Source organism: Labrus bergylta, chromosome 4 (genome assembly GCF_963930695.1).
Source record: "Labrus bergylta chromosome 4, fLabBer1.1, whole genome shotgun sequence".
NCBI classification, from domain to species: Eukaryota; Metazoa; Chordata; class Actinopteri; order Labriformes; family Labridae; genus Labrus; species Labrus bergylta.
This window is the reverse complement of record NC_089198.1, coordinates 8,069,267-8,088,164: the sequence shown is the minus strand read 5'-3', so window position 1 is coordinate 8,088,164 and position 18,898 is coordinate 8,069,267. Positions and strand designations below refer to the sequence as shown.

Sequence of the window (18,898 nt, the reverse complement as noted above, 5' to 3'; positions counted from 1 at the left end):
TTGAAACCTCGACTTCCTCGTTCTGGTCTGGGTTATATAGCGCTCTAAAAATAGAGCAGATTTGGCCCAATGGCAAGCGGAGTCGCTGCAGACCGCGCGCCAACCACAACACACAGGATGAGTCGGCTCCGGCTCGGCATTGGCCAGGGGTGGTCTGGTGGGCGGGCGGTGCGCTCCCGTGAGCCCATTGGTGGACGTGCCGAAACGTAATGTAATCACATGGGGGTGGGTTTGTCTGTAATTTTGAATCGGGGGGGAAGTTTACAGTGCGCTGACGGACTTTTGCAGAGTTCAGTGTTGTGCGCTCTCGGTGCGTCACACGCTCAAAACCCTCCACTGGAAGCGCACGACTCCGGACTCCCTCTCTCCATGCAAATACAACCAAGACTCCAGCGACTCTCTAAACACAACTGGCTGCGTTTCCTCTGCAAAGCTCGAATCCGCTTCTACTTGTGGCTTGCTGCACCTCAGGACTGAAATGGATGTCATCCCTATGTGTAGCATCTTCCAGGAGCTCCAGATTGTGCACGACACCGGATACTTTTCAGCTTTACCATCTCTGGAAGAGTACTGGCAGCAGGTAAAAAAAAAAAAAAAGAGTTATTCCCTCAAATCTGTCCACCTGAACACGCAGTTTGACAGATCGCCCCCCCGTGATGGTTGTGTGTAGAAGTGCAGGGAATGCGGGGAATCTCGGGAAACTTGCGCCCCGGTGACAGCTCGTGTGTGGACGTGCAAATGTCAAAGTTGTTTACGTAACTCCACGTTTGATTTAGTGCAACAGTTTCATCTCGGTCTCTCTGCTCAAAGTCGTCTGCGTGCCTTATTAAGGGAAGTGATGCAAGTTCCCTCAGTGACGGATTTCTTGTTATTTTCCGATGATATTTCCACATTTTTTTTCTACTTCGACTGTAGAAGTGCGGACAGTGACTTTTTTAATTGACCTTGTTACACTTTTTGGAGTTACTTTGACTCATTTAATTAAAGGCTAACTCTGATATTCTTCTTATTTTAATGGACTCATAGTTTTACTGTTTTTAGAGCACTGAACGCTTACAGTCGTTTTTTTTTTTTTTATCATGGTTTTGCTTGAACAAAAATGTGGTCTGATATTTTGAACGCATGCGTGCAGATCGCATCAGATTGTGATCAAATAAAAACACACCGTGTTGCAGGTTTAGCAACTGTGCGGCGTCTTGCGCGTATCTCCTTTTCCCTTCCTCTCTCTCTCTCTCTCTCTCTCTCTCTCTACCTCTCGCTCGCTCTCTCGCTCTGTCACACAAACACACACGCACAGACGAGAGAGTGACAGACCAATAAAAGGAGAGAGAGAGAGAGAGAGAGAGAGAGAGAGAGATTTCTATTCCAGTTTGGCTCGACAATGCAAACCCCCCCCTGCATGCCAGAACAGTGGAGTTTCATACTGGAATCAAGGGGGGGCGAAAAGGGTTAGGAAATGAAATGAATTGGCAGCACGTTTCAGTCTTCTTCGTCTTCTTCTGTCTCTCTCTGTCGTCTATTAGATCTCTTTCGGGCTTCGGGCCAACTCCCCCCCCCCCCCCCAGGCATTTAAAGCTCGCCTGGGATTTTATCCAGCTCTGCTGACGAGAAACATTTGTCTTCAATGTGTTCACGTTCATTATCAAATCACCACGATGTTCCCCTCAGTGTTCCTATTTTTCCACAATAAATATGTTTGTGGTAAGTTGTACTGATATGCCCCCTCTCTTCCCCCCCCCCCTTAAGGCTCATCTAATCCCCTCTGTTGTTTTATATAAATACATGATTAGTGACAGATTGACATGTTTCTGGACTCTCTTTCTTTATGATTTCTTTGTTGTTGTTGATCATATTCTTCTCCTCTAATTTGAAAGTAGTGCTCATATTAAACTCCTCTGGGTTTGCACAGCATTGTGTCACTGAGTTTGGAGCAGTCAAAAGAGGGACGTGCCCTTCTCAGACATCTCAGACGTCTGGTTTTTTTAAAATATTTTTAGAGGCTTGAAGAACTAAAACTCTTAATACGGGTTTAAGAAAAGCCAGATTTTTTCTTTCCCTCTTACCTAACTTGCTAATCATCTCGCAGATTTATCAAGTGACCCCCAGAGCTGAGGTCACCAGGCGCTCTGTGCGGTGCTATTGTAAGAAAAAAACAACAACGTTTGGCTGTGAAGTTGTACTTCATTAGAGGGGAAACTGCACCGTGCCGTTAGCGGCCTTCGTATCTGGCCTTGTGCTCTCTCTCCGACTGCAGCCATGGGTTGAGGAAGTGCTCTCTCACTTCCTTTTTCAGAAGAAGCCCACAATCCACAGCGGTACTCTTGCAGTATTCATGCCGAGCCTTTTTATGGACCCCCCATGAACCAGACCTTCCCTCCTCTCTCTCAGGCTCCCTGGTGTGCGATGTTATTTCTAGCGATGCCTTTCCGAATGCATTATTAAATCCACATTACGTTGAATAATTGATCGATTTTAAAAGATCCTACAAGCACTTCCCTAACCCAACAGGGACGGGGGGGGGTGTTCTGTAGCATATGTAAATTTCATGACCAATCCCCAACACACACCTATGCCACAGTCGCACACAGACAGCGTTGTTCTTTGCATGCTCTCAGAAGGAAATGTGGTGCTTGTAATCTTCCCTGATGTGGCCTCAGAGGGCACCCTTAGAACACACTCGACTATCCTCTGCATAGGACATTGTGTCTCTCCTCGTTCCTGCAAGGCAAAGAGGAAGAAGGGCCAGCAGTGGTACAGTGTCACAGCACTTCCTGCTGCTGCTAAGAATAAACACAGAGGATAGTAGAACGCCAGCGTGTGTGCTCCTCTTGAAAACATTTTTTTTTTTTTAGGGGGGTGTTTTAGGGACTTTCCAGTTTGAATTGAACGCGCTGTGTTTCAGGCCTGCAGGCGAACTCATTTCCATCTCAATCTTCTCTCCACGCAGACATGCCTCGAGCTGGAGAGGTACCTCCAGAGCGAGCCCTACGTCTCCGCCACCACCGACCTCAAGTTCGAGAGCCAGGAGGACCTGTGGAGCAAGCTGATGCTCGCCTGCGGGGACAAGTCGTCGCCTGAGCAGGACCCTAAGATCCCCCGCATCAAGGACGAGGAGGACAATCAGGACATCCGGCACCTGGACGCCGGCGGCTTCAACTCGGACGCCAGCAGCGAGGCGTCCGACAGCTCCGAGGAGCTCTCCCCGACCCTCGACTTCCCCGCCGGCTCGTTGACTGACATTCTGGGCGACGGCGGTGGCGGCGGCGGCAGCGGCAGCGGCAGCGGCGAGGACCTGGGCTCGGCCATCGGCAGCACGCCGCCGTCCTCGCCCGAGCTGGGCAAGGAGGGCTCGGGCTCGGCCCAGGCGTGGAGCGGGATACAGACTGTGCTGCACTCGCCGGGGAAAATAAGGACTGGGGGATCGACGGGGGAGAGGTCGGGGCTGACCAGCGGCGAGGCGTCTCCGGACGGCAGGCGGCGGGTGCACAGGTGTCAGTTCAACGGATGCAGGAAGGTGTACACCAAAAGCTCCCACCTCAAGGCACACCAGCGCACGCACACAGGTAAGGACGCCTGGACGGGGAAATGCTGTCATTGCGGGCATGCAAATGTCATGACCTTTATTTTCCTAAAAAGAGGAAGAGACGGCCGGACAGGTTTTTGTATTCATGACATCATGTTTTTAAAATCACTGTGTTGAACGTAATCAACTCATATCAGGATAAAAAAACCTAAAAAAAAGTGAACAGTCAGGTGTTGTTTTCCTGCTTAAAGTGCTGAGATCCCTCCCACATACTTTGAATAGTTTGTCAGGAGGAATGCCCTCAACTGTGACCTAATTCACATAGAAGAACGTGACTTCATGCAGGGGGGGAAGGGAGGCCGAGAGAGAGAGAGAGAGAGAGAGAGACGGGAGGGGGAGGGAGGAGGCTCCTTTGTGGCCGACAGCACCCAAAGGATGTGGATCCTGCAAACAAATCAACAGTTCTCAGATTTCACCATGGGAAAAAGCGCTCAGAATCTCACCCGTTTTTCGCTCTCTCACCAGAAAAAAAGGGAATTATGGGAATGTGACATTTGCATTGCTCGGGTCCCCGGGGTTCAAATGTGAGCAGTTTCCCTTTGTGATCTCTGACCTCTTGCCAAGCTGTGCCCGACCATTACGGAGAGGGGAAGTCGCATTCCTCGCATCCTTTGGCTGTCCATGTTAGCCACATGGTTAATGGTCCTGAGGATCATTAGGAACAGTCTCTATTTTCTCCTGCAGCTCTCTCTCTCCTCTCTCTCTCTCTCTCCCCACATTACATAAGCCCGTCTACTCGAGCAGCTCCTCGCAGCAGCTGCATACCAGAGCTCTCAGGACCCACAAGGCACGAGGTTGTTTTTCCTCTCCAACTTACAGTAGTCAGCCCAATCTGCTTAGCCTGACTGGAGCGGGATCCTGTTTCCCTGAAATCAGCGCGGTGTAAAGCCTCTGAAGATTAGCGAGAACGATAAATATTGGCTTCATAATTTGAGAGGTCGCATTTTAAAATGTCAAATAGAATGAAGGTTTGATTGAAGGTCTTAAAAGGCGGCAATTACGGAGCCTGTCAGATGGCAAATAATTGAAAAGGACAGCAATGGATGTTATTCAGTTAAAAGGTTATCAGAAAAAAAGACTATAATTATGTCTATTCAGTGATACAAAATCAGGATTAACAACTTTATATTTTTAAACATGAAAACAAAACTGAAATGAAATGAAACTTATTCTGACTTAATCATGTCTACAGACTTATTTCGTGCATGAAAAAACTACAAAAACTAGCGGATCATTTGTATTTCATTCATAAAAACTACAAAAAATGGCGGCTCACAAGTTAGCAGAGGTTATAAGACTGTTGTTCCTCCATGTTTTTAGATCATCTTCTTTGACAACGATACGATTTGCACTTCCTGCCGCGTGTTGACATTTTGATACCATGGTTGTGTTCCAACAGGTGAGAAGCCCTACAGGTGTTCATGGGAGGGCTGCGAGTGGCGCTTTGCACGGAGCGACGAGCTCACCAGACACTTCAGGAAGCACACCGGAGCAAAGCCATTCAAATGCAGTCACTGCGACAGGTGAGTGTGTGTGTGTGTGTGTGTGTGTGTGTGTGTGTGTGTGTGACGGGAGCAAAAACGTTTGACGTATACTGTTACCTAGGTGACCAAACACATGGAAAGATGATTGGGTTTTTTTTCAAAATAAAAGCAGCCACACTTAGTTTTCAAAATAAAATATCTCAAACTAAGCGCTGTAAATTGTTGATTTCATGCCCTCTTTAAAGAACCCCAAAGAAAACAGCTTCCAAACGTCACAGAAAATCCCTGATTTGTACTATTTATATATTTGTTTTAGCTTTGGTGCTAAGTGCTCTTTCACTGGTAGAGCAAACCACTTAAGTGTGCAAATGAGTTTAATAAGGGCACGTGAGGTGGAGGGATGAATGAGGTTCAAGGATTGGACTGATGAAATGGGGGGGGCAAGAGGTCAAGTGGTTCACAGAGAACCGAGGGCTGAGCACAAAGGGTTAAATGAGGTTTGTTGATGAGATGAGATGTGCAGGCAGTGAGAAACAGAATGTCCTCATGATGAAGGTTTTTCCATCTCTCATGTGATATCATGACTAATAAATGGATGAAAGAGAAGCTCTGTATCTCTTTCTTTTCTTATCATGAGAGCCAAAGAGTGAAGAAAATGAAGCTTAGCCCTGAAACAAGGAAGAATATTTAACTGCTAAGATATCTGTTAGAGCAAAAAAAAACTGCCTTTACTATAACCTGGCAACATGATGCACATTACAATACATAATGGGGTATAATACAATATATTGGAATATCATAATCAGGGTATGATGTCGGGTAATATATGAACTGGGGATGCATCGGTTTAACATCGGTATCAGCTGATATCGACCCTGCTGACTCGATGTTGTGCCAAATTGATTTAATGCTGGCATCTTGTCCACCTAACTGCTGGTTCAGAGAAGAGGGTTTATTATTGGGCAGATGAACTCACCTGTCTGAATTGTTTTCATTGTCATACCATGACATGAGAGAACATGGTGACACTGTGAGAGTCGTACACCACAAGACGTCATGAAACAAATATTTGAATCAGCTTTGTTATTTTGAACGTCGGTATCGGTATCGGCTCTGATTCTCTAAATCGGTGCATCTCTGACATGCACATTTCTTTCTGCCTTAGTTTAATCATAAAAGATAAAGTGGAACGTCTGGAGGTAGATTATAATGTATGCCCCCTAGTGGTTGGGAGTTTACAAAAAAAACAAAACAGAATGAACCGCTGCAACAACAGTTTGCATTCAACAACTTTTATAAAAAATATTATTATTTTTGAGAATCCTTACAGTAAACATAATATTGACAATAATACGTACAATAAGAGTATTAATATTTGAATAAACTCCTTCAGAGTATCCAACAAACAGGTGACAAATGGCTGCAAATGTACTCTAGGTTTGTTCTAACAGCACGACTAACCATCTCGCAATAATCCCGTGAATCCTCAGAAAAAGCAGCGTTTTAAATTTTTCTCAGCGTGCATCTTGTGTCAAATAACACTTGAAGTTTGAGTTTGAGTGACCACAGCGGTACAAACAATGTTTTAACATTTCAGAAACATGCTAAATCTTCTCTCTCCCTCTCTTCTTCCTCAGGTGTTTTTCCCGTTCTGACCACCTGGCACTTCACATGAAGAGGCACATCTAAGATGGCCTCGGTGTTCAGAGCTCTGAGGGGATGATTCTGGTTGATTGTCCTGACCTGTAGGGGATCAGCGGAGGCCGGTGTGTCCTGGGAGCGTTCACAGGGGCACGGCCGTGTTCCAGTCAGTGGAAAAAGATGAAGCGACGCAGGCTATTATTTGCACCATACTTAGTGCCTCCAACACCTTGCTGTGGAGATTGCTCTTGAAAAGGTTTTTTTTGAACGGAGGAGGAGAGAGAGAGACTTGGAAAAAATCTGGGCTGGAGACGATGGAAAGAGACTCTTCTGTATGGTGTTCAATGCTTTTTTCCAGGAGGATTTACGGGGACTCCTGCAGGGGTGCCCTTCCCCTCCAATGACAGTGTGTATGCCTGAGCGCATGGGGACTGTGAGTGCCTGCGACTGGATGCCTGTGCTGGCTTTATGGAGTGGATGGAGCTTGCATTGTGGAACTGTGCGAGTGAATGACACATAGAGAGGATGATGTTTTTGGGCGGCGGGGGTAAACGTGATGTGGTCTCACTGAGAATGAATGCAAGCAACAACAACAACAACAAAAAAAAAAACGGGGGATGATGTGTTTGTGCTGTTTGAGTCTGTTAGGCTGTGGAGTTGGGGCGAGAAAAGGTGGGGTTGTTTTTTGCGGGGCCTGGTTTTGCTAGAGAGAGCGCCCCCTTTCTGCGCGGAGGAGGAACTGCAGCTCCACGTTCAAACATGAGAGGTCGTTTTGTTTAGTGCAGCTATTAAATGTGCAATGTATTATGTAGCCTGTCTCAAAAAACATACACGCTATACAAAAAAAAAAAAAAAGCTCATTTTGTTGTCCATTGTGTAAGCTCTGTATCTTTAAAAAAAAAAAGACAAAAAAAAAAAACAATGGTTGTTCACAAACAAGTTATCGCCATTTTAACAGAAGTTGCATGGGATCCCGGGGGGGGAATGTGTCGCTCACCTCTTTGCTTATAGGACAACAAAATTCCATTCGAGAGCAGCTACTTTTCATGTTACTCAATATCATAGTATTGTACAAAAACACATAAGGCAGTCATTTGTTTTTTTCTAATTTTCCTGATAAGTTGGGGGATACCACTGTTGCTTGGCGACTGTCTTGATCACGGGGATTTTTTTTCTTTTTTATCCGTCACTTTTTTGCTCTTTTCTCTAGTTTCTATCTGTAAATGCACTGTTAACCTTACTGATGCCTTATGTAAGTGGCCTTGTCCTGTTTAATAGATCCTTCTCTCACACACAGAAACACACCAAACGGGGGGGGGGCTGCAAATGCACTAGTGCGGTATAGAATTGCTTTATAAAGGCTCTGATCCATACAGTCGCACCTTTTTGCCCTTTTCGTCGTCTCGCGACCGACTCCTCTACACTCCCCCCAAAAAAAAATAAAAGAAAGAAAAAAGTATCTATCAGCTTCATAATGACTGCCATCTTTACATCTTTGTGCATTTTTTTTTTTTGTCGTTGAATATATCAGAACTTTATCAAATCCTATTCTTTAAAAATGACCCGGGTGTGAGGCAGAAATGTGGAGCACTTAGTAATCGTTGTTTTTTTTTTTTGGAAAGATTTACTACTGTGTAGTATAAAGAGGTGTGGGGTGCACTTCAGATGGACTGCAACATGCCGTCGACGGTACAGAGTCTTGGAAATATGTTCTCAATGAAATGCGGCACGCTCGGTCCAATTGGTTGATTAACTGCAAAACAGAACGTCGTCAGTGCTCTTTGTCGATGTGTCCAAAAAAGCTTCCAGTTCCAAACAATAACGACATTCTCAATCATGAGTCGGTTTTCTTTCATGTCGTGTGTTGTGGTAGGTCTCCGCCCCTCAGGGTGAGTCCCTATCTTTACTCAGTCCTGGTTTTTTAAACAACCCGTGATCTGACTAAAGGGTACCAAAAACCGGTCCGACCAGTTCAGCTGAGCCGCGCTGCAGGGCCGAGAGGGTTTTTCTGTCTGTGCCTGCGGGTGAACTGAGAGGACACCTGATGTATGTCAGCTTCACTTTTATGCATGTTTTTCACTTCAGTTACTGTACATGACTTCAACACACTCCTCTGTGGGTTGATATAACGCTCTATTCTTTGATTGGAATCCTTTCACTCCCAACATTGGACATTGGACAAACTCCAGATCATTTCTTTTTTTTTAAAACATTTCTGTAAAGGACATTTGGTGTGAGTGATCTTTACTGGACGACGTGTTGTTGAACAGTGAGACACGTGGTTGTGTTGTATGGGTCTGGCTTTGTTTAAGGGTCATCAGACTTGTTGCCTGTGACTCGGTAGTTGACCCTCATGGCAGCCTTGTTGAAGCTCAACAACTGTACATTTAACCCCCCCGGCCAACATTGAAGTCCAAAACACTGAGAAAACTTGCAAAGAAATGTAAATTGTAAACTTTAAAAAGAGACTTTTGTAAAGGAAGCTTCTATTTTGAAAGGGTATGGGACCAAAAACAAGTGCAGTGTGTTTCTAAGGATGAACCGATAAAAGACAAAGCGACTGAAGAGTTGTTGTATAAAATAATCACGATCTCCTTTCGACTTCATTTGCTTCTGTAACATCTTTGTCTTTTTTTTTTGTTATCGGAGAATGGTTGAGCTAAAATTCGTTTTTTTAAAAACTGCATACACACCTGTGGCCTATCATCTTTCAAGAAAACAAAAACAACACAAAAAAAAAACGACTTTTCAGACGTGAATTGTTCTGGACACTTGAATTGTCTTTTTCTTTTTCCTTTTTTGCATTCTGGTGCCCGTTAAGTTTTAAGTTTTTTTATTTTTTTATTTGCCATGTTATTATTATTTTTTTTCCGTCAGTTTTTCAAAGACCTGCGAAGACACCCTATCTTTAGCTAAAGAATCTTTATTGGATAAACACGGAGATACAAATATGAGGCTCTATTTTTGTTTCTTTTACCTTGCATAACAAGATTTTTTCATTTGAAATTGTTTTGTAAAATAGTTTCTGTATGAATGTATTTTTTATTGGAAAATGGATAAAAAAGACTTTATTGGATCTACATGTGGCTTTTGTTTTCTTTCTCCTGCTGCCTCCCCCCTCCCCCATTCCCCTGGACACAGCCAACCAGGAAGTGTGTGTTTATGGGATATTCAGTGAATTCCCAGAGGATAAATTAACTCTTGTGAACCCATTTCCCCTTCCCCACTGAAGTCAGGGTCGATTACAGAACTGCACCGTACTGCCAGGGATTCAGTTACTAGGACCAGAGCCACGTAGTGACACGGTCATCTGTTCACTTTTTGAAAATCTTTACAGGAAAGGATCATTAAAAATGTGGTCTGATTTCCCTACATGAAGCCCCCATTGCTGTCAGTAATACACTGGACCAACATCGCTTGGTTTCATGGACTACACCCCTCAATATTTTACAGTCTCCATATGGTATGCCCACTTCTAAATCCCTCTGATTCCATTGATTGACAATATTCAGTAGGATGCTCCATTTTCCTTCCTAAGATGGTGAAGAGATGACCCTCTCTACTCTGTCTCTGATTGGCTAGTACATACTGACTATGCAAGAGTAGTCTTACATGTCACAGTTTATACCAGAGGTAATTTATCCTCTGTTGGACAGGTCGCTTAAAAAAACATTTGGGGGATAAATTAAGAGTATATCTACTTCTTCCGGCAGCACTGGATCCATGTTATAGTCACTCCAGTGTCTTAAAAAGTTCATCAACAAAGCAGTAAACTTTGACCAACACTTTCAGACTGTATTATCCTTCTCTGTGGCGACCAGCTACCAGTGAATTTTGTTTCTCTTATAGGATATAACATTTCTTCTTGAACAGGTTCCAGGAACATGTAGGTTCCTGAAAAGGCTCAGCAACGACTGAAAACATGCAAACACCAAGTTTCAGCACATGTTGCTTCAAAGTCTGCAATAGTTTATTGGTTGAGGACTTTTTCTTCAGCGGCAGATTGATCCACGATTGTTGCTCTGTGAGCTTCATTAATAATGTTTGGATTACTTTTAGTCTATTTTGAACAAAAGTACTAAATTCAACTTGACTTAAGCGCTGCAAACATTTTAGGACTTGATCACGTTGAAGTTACAATGAAGGTCAAACTTAACTACTTCAATCTTACATCCAGACCTAGGTCCATACTTGGTATCAGGGCTGCTCGATTAATCAGAATTACATTCTTACCCTGATATCACTCATCCCTTTAACGTTTGATTTTTGTGCTTCATACTGGCAGGGATTCACCTACTAAAGGACCAGAGCTATGTCACTAGACGGTCTTTTATAACTCTTTTACAAAGACCTTTGCAGTGGAGCAAGGGTGGTCTAGCACAGTGTATTTCAAAGTGGGGCTCCTGACCCTCTGGGGGGTCGGTCCCAGACACTAGAGGGGGAAACAAACCTGAAAATCAATTTATGACATAATTTGAGAATTTTACATTTTAAGATATTTTGATGGTTATTAATCTGCAAATTGAAGTCTGTTTTCTGTTTTATACCAGTTTTTAATTTAAAATTCATTTATACACAGCCAGCAAACGATGCTTGTATCAAAAGAAATAAGAAAATGCCCCCAAAAACAGCTGAATCAGCAGGTTTCACCACAGTCTGCTTCAACATTATTCAATCGTTTGAGACTGAATGATACAGAATTTGAATATCATTTTTTAAAAGACATTTTATAAGGAGTTTCAAAATTAACTTTTGTTAAAATGTACATCCAAAAACATGGACATGTGTTGGACGTGCTGCAAAGCTGTTAACTGTCTGAACTTGATATCAGACATTGATGTCATGAAAGGTCCCATATTCTTCTTCTTCTGGTTTTATATGCTCTTTAGTGTGTTTTCCAAGTGTCCTGTGCATGTTTAGACACATCTATGTGCAAAAATTCAAAGTCTGCGGAAACGCGGCTTCTCCTACGTCCTCCTGTTAGCTGTAGCATTAGCTGCATGTAACGCTCGGTTCTAGCCCCCCTCGATAAAAATGTGTCAGTCCGACGTCATTGTTAGTGTGATATCACTGATCTAAGCTCATTGGCTCGTTGTGGAAAGCCCAGCAGCTCATGTTGCACGCCCGTTAACTTCTGTAGCACGCCCACGATATGCCGTAGCCTGCTGTAGCACAGTAGTGCTAAGGTGCAAACAGACACTTTTTTCAGACTTTAGCTATTGTGAATGTACAAAAGTAGGAACATAGGTTAAATATAAGAACCCCAAAAAGGGCAGAATATGGGCTCTTTAAATGAAGACCATAAAAAGGGTTAGATAACTTTTTTATTATCAAATACTGCTTTACAACATTTTGCCAATGTCTGCTTCATATTTTGCACCAGCTGTCGCTTCAGGTTGTCTAATAAAAAGATTATCAGGACACTTTGTGGTGGACAAATCTTTTTCTCATACCCTTATAAACACTTATTATATTCAGTCATAAACCGACTAGTTATTCATTTTAAAATGTTCAAATTGAACGTCCTCAGACTGTTTGTGAGCAACATTTTGGTACTTGTGAATGTGTACTTCACTAAAGTCTCTGTGGTGAAACCAAAAATAGACACAGCTGTGATATAGACAAAGATGTAGTTCTTATCTTGGTTTAATGTCGACTTAATAAAGATGACTCATGTTTAGCTGGTGTGAATGTGCCGTGAAGTATTTTGGGACGGCAGAACTTTGTGCGTTTAATTGAGTCAAAAGATATTTCAGTGTTCTCGGTATTGAGAGAACATTTCCCCCACTGCAACCGTGTGGCTCATAAATGTGTTTTTACCAAGCAGCAACCTTCGGTGTTGAAAAATGAAGCCAATGACGAAGTGCAAAATCCTGCAGTTCATTGAGTGTCCACTAGAGGCTGGCTCCAGGAACACAGGAAGTCAAATACACACCACAGGCAAAAAAGAAGTTTTTACAGCATAATTAAACATGTTTACAGCCTGATACAAAAATTGAAAAAGGTCTGATTAGTTTTGGTCATCACTGATACACACTGTACGGGGGTGCATTTTATTTTAAACGCCTCCTTTTGGATTTTGAAAACGCTACGTGTTATCCATAGTTCAGCACTTAGCTGACATGACTGACAGGTGGATTGACAAGATTTCCAACTCCAGCGCCCCCTGCAGGAACAGATGGGTGATGTCACTCAGGCTTCATCCATTAATATTAACACTCAATGGTTTTTACTAGTTCAATTAAGCTTTATGATACAGAGGAATAAGATAAATATGGCTTTAGAAGCACACAAACACAATACTTTTAGAATCTGTTTTTCTTTCTTTTAGTTGTAACGTTAGCTTTGTTCAGTGAAGCTTTAAATGCAGAGATTTGTCTTTAGCAAAGGGAATACCACATTACAAAAGAGGAACCCAGTGGGGCGACAAACACAGGCAGTCCAGTCCTTTATGAGATCATTCTGTTTATTCTTACAGGATATTTAGATGTTAAGCTTTATTCCAGGTTTATCAGAACGACGACGATGTGAGCCGTTTGTCGGAATGTGCGTTGTGAGGACAATCTGTTCCTCCTCCTCCAGCCAAGTGCTCTGAGTTTTCATCTTACTCTCCAAGAAATTTATGCAAATTAAGTTGTGCCGCAAACAAATCCCTGATAAGAGCTCGGCACACTACACAGACAAATAGCCTCTTCATCTCCGATTGCAAGCACAAAGTGCTCCAGCTTTAACGCTGCTCCACCGCGCCTGCCACGCTCCGTGCCCCAAAGCCCAGAAATAATTGAAGCACTCTCGAGAGTTTTTATTTTCAAAGATATATTTATTGGCATTTTAATTCAAATTGCCAGAACTAACAACCATGCAATATAATAAAATAAACATGTGAAGAAGGGAAATAAGAAAGACTGTAGAAAGAAAGAGAGATCAAATGAGGGAAATTGTTTTTTTCTTTCTGATACTTGTGAAGATACCCGGTTATTATATGAGAAACCTTCCTGGTTACAAGAAATCTTCCAAATACGACCTCTGATGTCCTGGATGCCGAAGTTTATGTGAAGCCTTTAGGAGACTCCCATATGCCCTGCGATGATTTCGGAGAGTTGGTGCTGTTTGGCAAGAATTTGGGGACATAAATTTGCAGCTGCACTGCTGCATTGTTAATTATTTTGTGGACAGAGTAACACCATTCATATCAATTAAATATGCATGACTGTGACAGACTCAAAGTGACTTTATTTAGTTTAATTCTGAAGCTATCAGGCGTCCCACTGTGCACAAAATTAAAGACAAGCATGCTTCTCTGGTTTGGACAATTTAGAGGTAAGAGTGGATTCTTCTCCCTCTAGAGAACTTGAATTAAAGTCTTTTTTTTGGAGATGATATTCAGGAAAGAGTAAGAAAAATAGTCTGTGACCATGATCATTTACTGCTCATCTATGAGCTCAAATACAACGTGTGTGGATGGTCACCTAATTATCCTGCAAACACAATGTTCCAGTTAATACGAGAAGTATTCCTGACATGTGATAAGTGATGGCAGAAGACTACACCCTATCTCTTTTGTTTCTGTTTCTATGTCAGCACTTCTCAAAGGTTGATGGACTGTAACGTTAGAGCTGTGGTAATGGTTAGCTTTGTCATAACATATATTTTTAGATGGGCCTTTTAAACAGCTGATTAGAGATTTTTTTAAGGCCCCGTGCAACAACCTTGGAGCGGGGACCCTCTTGAAATGTAAGGAATTATTATTCTTTCATTCTTTTCTGCAAAATGAATCACATTTTTGGAGGCTTGAACATACCTCAAAACTCACCAAACTTGGCATGCCCATCAGGCCTGGTGAATAATTTGATATTTCGGTGGTTTTACAGATCAAATTTACAAAATGGCTCAACAGCGCCCCCTTATATTTGAGAAAAATGGGTTTCCATAGATATCAGTTGGAGCTATATGACTAAAATTGGGTATGTATATTAACAAGGTAAAGACCTACAATTAGTCCTCTTGCACCCATAGCCAAAACACAACAGGAAGTCTGCCATTTTTTATTAGAATTTCAAAATAAGGCCGCATTTCAGAGTTTTATATTTCAACAAACTCGTTAGATATTGGGTCTTTAGTCAGGGAACCATCGGACTTTACTTATGGTTCCATACAGAGAGCAGACCGAGTTCATGCAATGCACAATCAGAGTTAGAAGTTAGTAAACGTATCAGCATCATTCTTAAATTTAACAAAGAGGTCCACCACATGTTCTTTGTGTGAACAAACTTTCCCTTTGGTCATTCCAACCAACTGATTCCAAAACAAAAACTCTTGATCTAGATATCCTGCTGCTCTGAATGACCAGTGTAGCCACAACATCCTGTTGCTCCAGTTCTTCCAGTTCATCTAACAACAAGTTAGTTCAGTGGTCTCTACTACTGTTCTCACACTTACACTGGCTCTATTATTTCAAATTAGGGGAAGTTAAGGGTATTTCCAAGCTAACCTGTTTGGTTTCGGTTAAAACTAATTTGAGTTTATTTGCCAAGGTAATGCGGTTTGGTGTGAAAGCTGTCAATCAAATCCTGGTGTGGTCAAAACAACCGGACTGGAAAAGGTGGCGATGCTGATTTTGATCAGACTTGTTCGTTTGTAGTAAGAACATGAACCCACCTCAGTCTGCATGAAGCATTGCACTTTTTTTATGAAACCAACTACTCTCTATTCGTCATAGCTGAACATGTGTTTGTGAGGGAGACCCCACTGGTCTTTACTGAGTGTGGGGAGGTAATCATCTCAGTGCAGTGTCAGGTGTGTGTGTGTGACTGATTGGCCCTGATTCAGCCCAGGTGTTTTAAGTTTATATATTCCCTTGAGTTGCAGCGCTCTTTGCTGACTCATTACCTCGCTGTCAGAGATAGTGTGAGGGTCTCTCTGTTTCCTGTGTCTTTTAGAAGTGTGTGGGACAAGCTCTGCAAGTGTAACTTGTTGGTACTGGGAATTTCTGCTCTAGCCCTCTTTGTTTCTTTATCAACACATGGCCTGGTGGCTCTTGGTGTGTCAACTGTAGAGAGTTTTGTTGTTCTTCCCTTTGGTCGAGTTTCTTATCAGCTGCTCGGCAGCGGTGGTTTCGTTTCTCACTATTTAGAAAAGTGAGCCTTTTTTGTTTGGCTTGAAACTATTTTGGTTTTTCTTTACAGATTTTTGTGGTTTTCCTCCTGGGGATAACGGTAAGACACCCAGGTCCGCAAGTACGTCCTACTACCCCCACTAACCCTTCAGATGCAATTTTGATTGATGTGCAGGTCATAGTTCAGGAGGATTCACTGTCTTGATAAGCACCTTCAGCGACTCTAGTACATCAACATTTTATTTCCAAGCATCAGTTGTGCCTCATTTTTTATCCTACTAAAATTTTAAATATTCTTTTATATATTAATTTTAATATCTTATTGCTTTTATGTGTTGTGGTTTTTTTTATTTTTCCATTCTTATTGGTGTGCATTAGTCTCTCAATGATTTTATAAACTACTTTCCGGTCAATAACTTCTCTGCACTCTTGTGAAGCACTTTGAACTGCAATGTAATTTATCTGAAAGGTGCCATATAAATAAAGTTTGTTTTAATTGATTTTCAAACTGTACGATGGCCTACAGTGAAGAATACAAACAACATAGAAAATGGAAAGATCCAACATCAATGCTTGTAGTTGTCTGTCCATTTTTTAAACTTGGAAAGTGTCTTTGGAGCAGCTACAGCCAGGCAGGAGTCGATTAGTCTTTGTTTACTTCCGTCTTTTGTATACCCGCGAGCAATTCTGACCAATTAGAGAGCCTTTTCCCTCATGCGTCACACATTTTGGTCCGCTTGTAAACCGCCCCGTGTGAACACCAAATAAACAAACTTGATAGTTAAGCAACAATGTAACAAATTGGTCCATGCTTCAGACCAGAGCAAACAAACTATAGTTGTGAAAAACACCCTAAGGGGAAAAAAACACAAGTTATTCATAACCCTGGGCTATTTACTCCAACTCAATTCAAGAGGTATGGAAATTATAGCACCACAATCTCGAAAACGTTGAGTGTTTCAGACACCTCGACAGCGTTGATTAAAGTGTTTCCATTTATACATTCATCTACTGTACATCGTTTAACGGCCCTAACCTTTGCCGTGTTAATGCTTTGACTCTGTGCCCTGCTTTAAGCTTCGGTGGAGAGTATTCAGAGAGCGCATTCATATTCAGAGCTATCAGTGAGATGAATGAGTACATTCAAGGTCAACCGGGAGAACAAGATCTTCCCCTGAGCAGGATTTCAACACATGTACATATGTATATTGAACACACACTTACACAGATACTCCTCCCCCTCCTGAAAGCTCATATGTCCTGTGGCCCTGAAGGGGGTTGGGGGTAGGGTGGGGGGGGGGGGATGGTTCTTGTTAAACCAGAAGGAAAGTGGAGGTCAGCGACCCACATGAGGATGGTAGTCCGTCAAGTCCTTGTCACCCGGGACCCTTCCAGATGGTTTCTTTCATATCTACCCCCCAACACTGTGTCCTGCTAATTCTACAAATTCACCGGTTTGACATGTTGGGGTTTTTGTTGGTCTCTAGTGGTTTATAACGCCGCATTCACATTAGGACAATACGCTCATGTTTGGTGCACGGACACTGGATGATCTAACTTCCTACAGATTAAATACTTCCATGTCAACACTCCACAATAGGGATGAATGTAACTCTCAGCTTTAGGATGCGTAACGGTAAAGCGTATTTTTTTTAATTTCCCTGATTAAATCTTTTAGATGAGCAACATTGCAGGCGAAAACAGAGATTGGTAAAACCCTTGAAGATCAGGAAGTGAAACAGGTCCAGTTACGTGTGATTTCATTAATGTTAACACAACAATAAAGATACATGTAGAAAGAAGCGCCCTAGTCCATTTGTTGGGTCTCATTTGAATCACAATTGATTTGTGGGAAGCCTAGTGTCTTCGCTCCTTCTAAAAAATGTGACAAATGTAATATTGAATCTTGTACCTTTTTTGTCTTTTTGTCCATTTTCCAATCGTTTTTTTTGTGCTGAGTCAAATGTTTCATAGTCACAAGAAGCTGGTTGCCTTGGTTGCAAGATTAAAAATATTGACTGAATATATAACTCAGGTATTTTGATCTCCTACCTTCATGCTTATGATTTGGTGGAACTGAAAATGTTTAAACTCAAGTTTAGCTTTACTTTAGTCAGTGTTTTAATGTGTAGTTGTGACACGTTAAAAAGGAATGCACTTACAGTGAAGAATAAAACACAGAGTTCATGTCCGAAATAACTTACTAACAAGTAAAGAGTTTCATGACTAAGTCATTCCGATGTTTGAGTAAGTTTAAAGTTAAGTTTCAGAACAGTAAGTTTGCTAAAATACGAGCCCGTGCTCAGAGCCACAGCACAACCCGTAGCTGCGCCGCAGCGTGTTCTGTGTGTAGTGTTCTGTGTGTAGTCTTCTGTGTGTAGTCTTCTGTGTGTAGTGTTCTGTGTGTAGTCTTCTGTGTGTAGTCTTCTGTGTGTAGTGTTCTGTGTGTAGTCTTCTGTGTGTAGTCTTCTGTTTGTAGTGTTCTGTGTGTAGTGTTCTGTGTGTAGTGTTCTGTTTCACAGGAGTGAGGATGTGTTTAAGTTGTTTCATTGTCTTATGTAGTTGGACTCATGCACTTTTATTAGCTCAATACGAGTTTAAGACATATATTTGATGCTTAAAAGAAATGTGAGGAAAAGATTTATTGCAGGAAAATAATGTTTGTAAAAGGAAAAGGTGTATATCCTACCTCCACCTCTATTCATTCTGAAATGTGAAAGATGTTGTAAATGTGTACTTTTGTACATTGTTATATTTCTGTAAACATGTAATTCATTACACTAAACGCTCTAAACTTCTCTCCTTATTCAGGGGTGTAACATAGTCATTTTTCTTTTGAGGTATATGTTCCTGGGTTGAATGGTGGCTCAGTGGTCGCCACAGTAAAACTGTTTCTGGTTCGAAGGCCTCGGTCGGGCTGTGGCTTTTCTCTGTGCGGAGCTTGCATGTGTGTGGGATCCCTCCGGGTACTCCAGCTTCCTCCCGCAGTCCAAAGACATGCTTGTTAGGTTAACTGGTGACTCCAAAATGTCTGAAAGTGTGAGCTTGACTGTTTGTTTGTCTCTACAAGTCAGT

The 18,898-nt window shown here is 42.3% G+C and overlaps 1 protein-coding gene across 1 annotated transcript; it reads left to right on the top strand.

Annotated features, from left to right (window-relative positions):
* Window positions 1-252: 252 nt before the first annotated feature.
* LOC110000618 (Krueppel-like factor 6) lies at window positions 253-9,784 on the top strand. The gene is made up of 4 exons (XM_020655945.3): window positions 253-580; window positions 2,948-3,563; window positions 4,983-5,106; window positions 6,705-9,784. The coding sequence occupies exons 1-4, from the start codon at window positions 479-481 to the stop codon at window positions 6,754-6,756; spliced, it is 894 nt and encodes a 297-aa protein (XP_020511601.2). The 5' UTR covers window positions 253-478; the 3' UTR covers window positions 6,757-9,784.
* The last annotated feature ends 9,114 nt before the right edge of the window (window positions 9,785-18,898 follow it).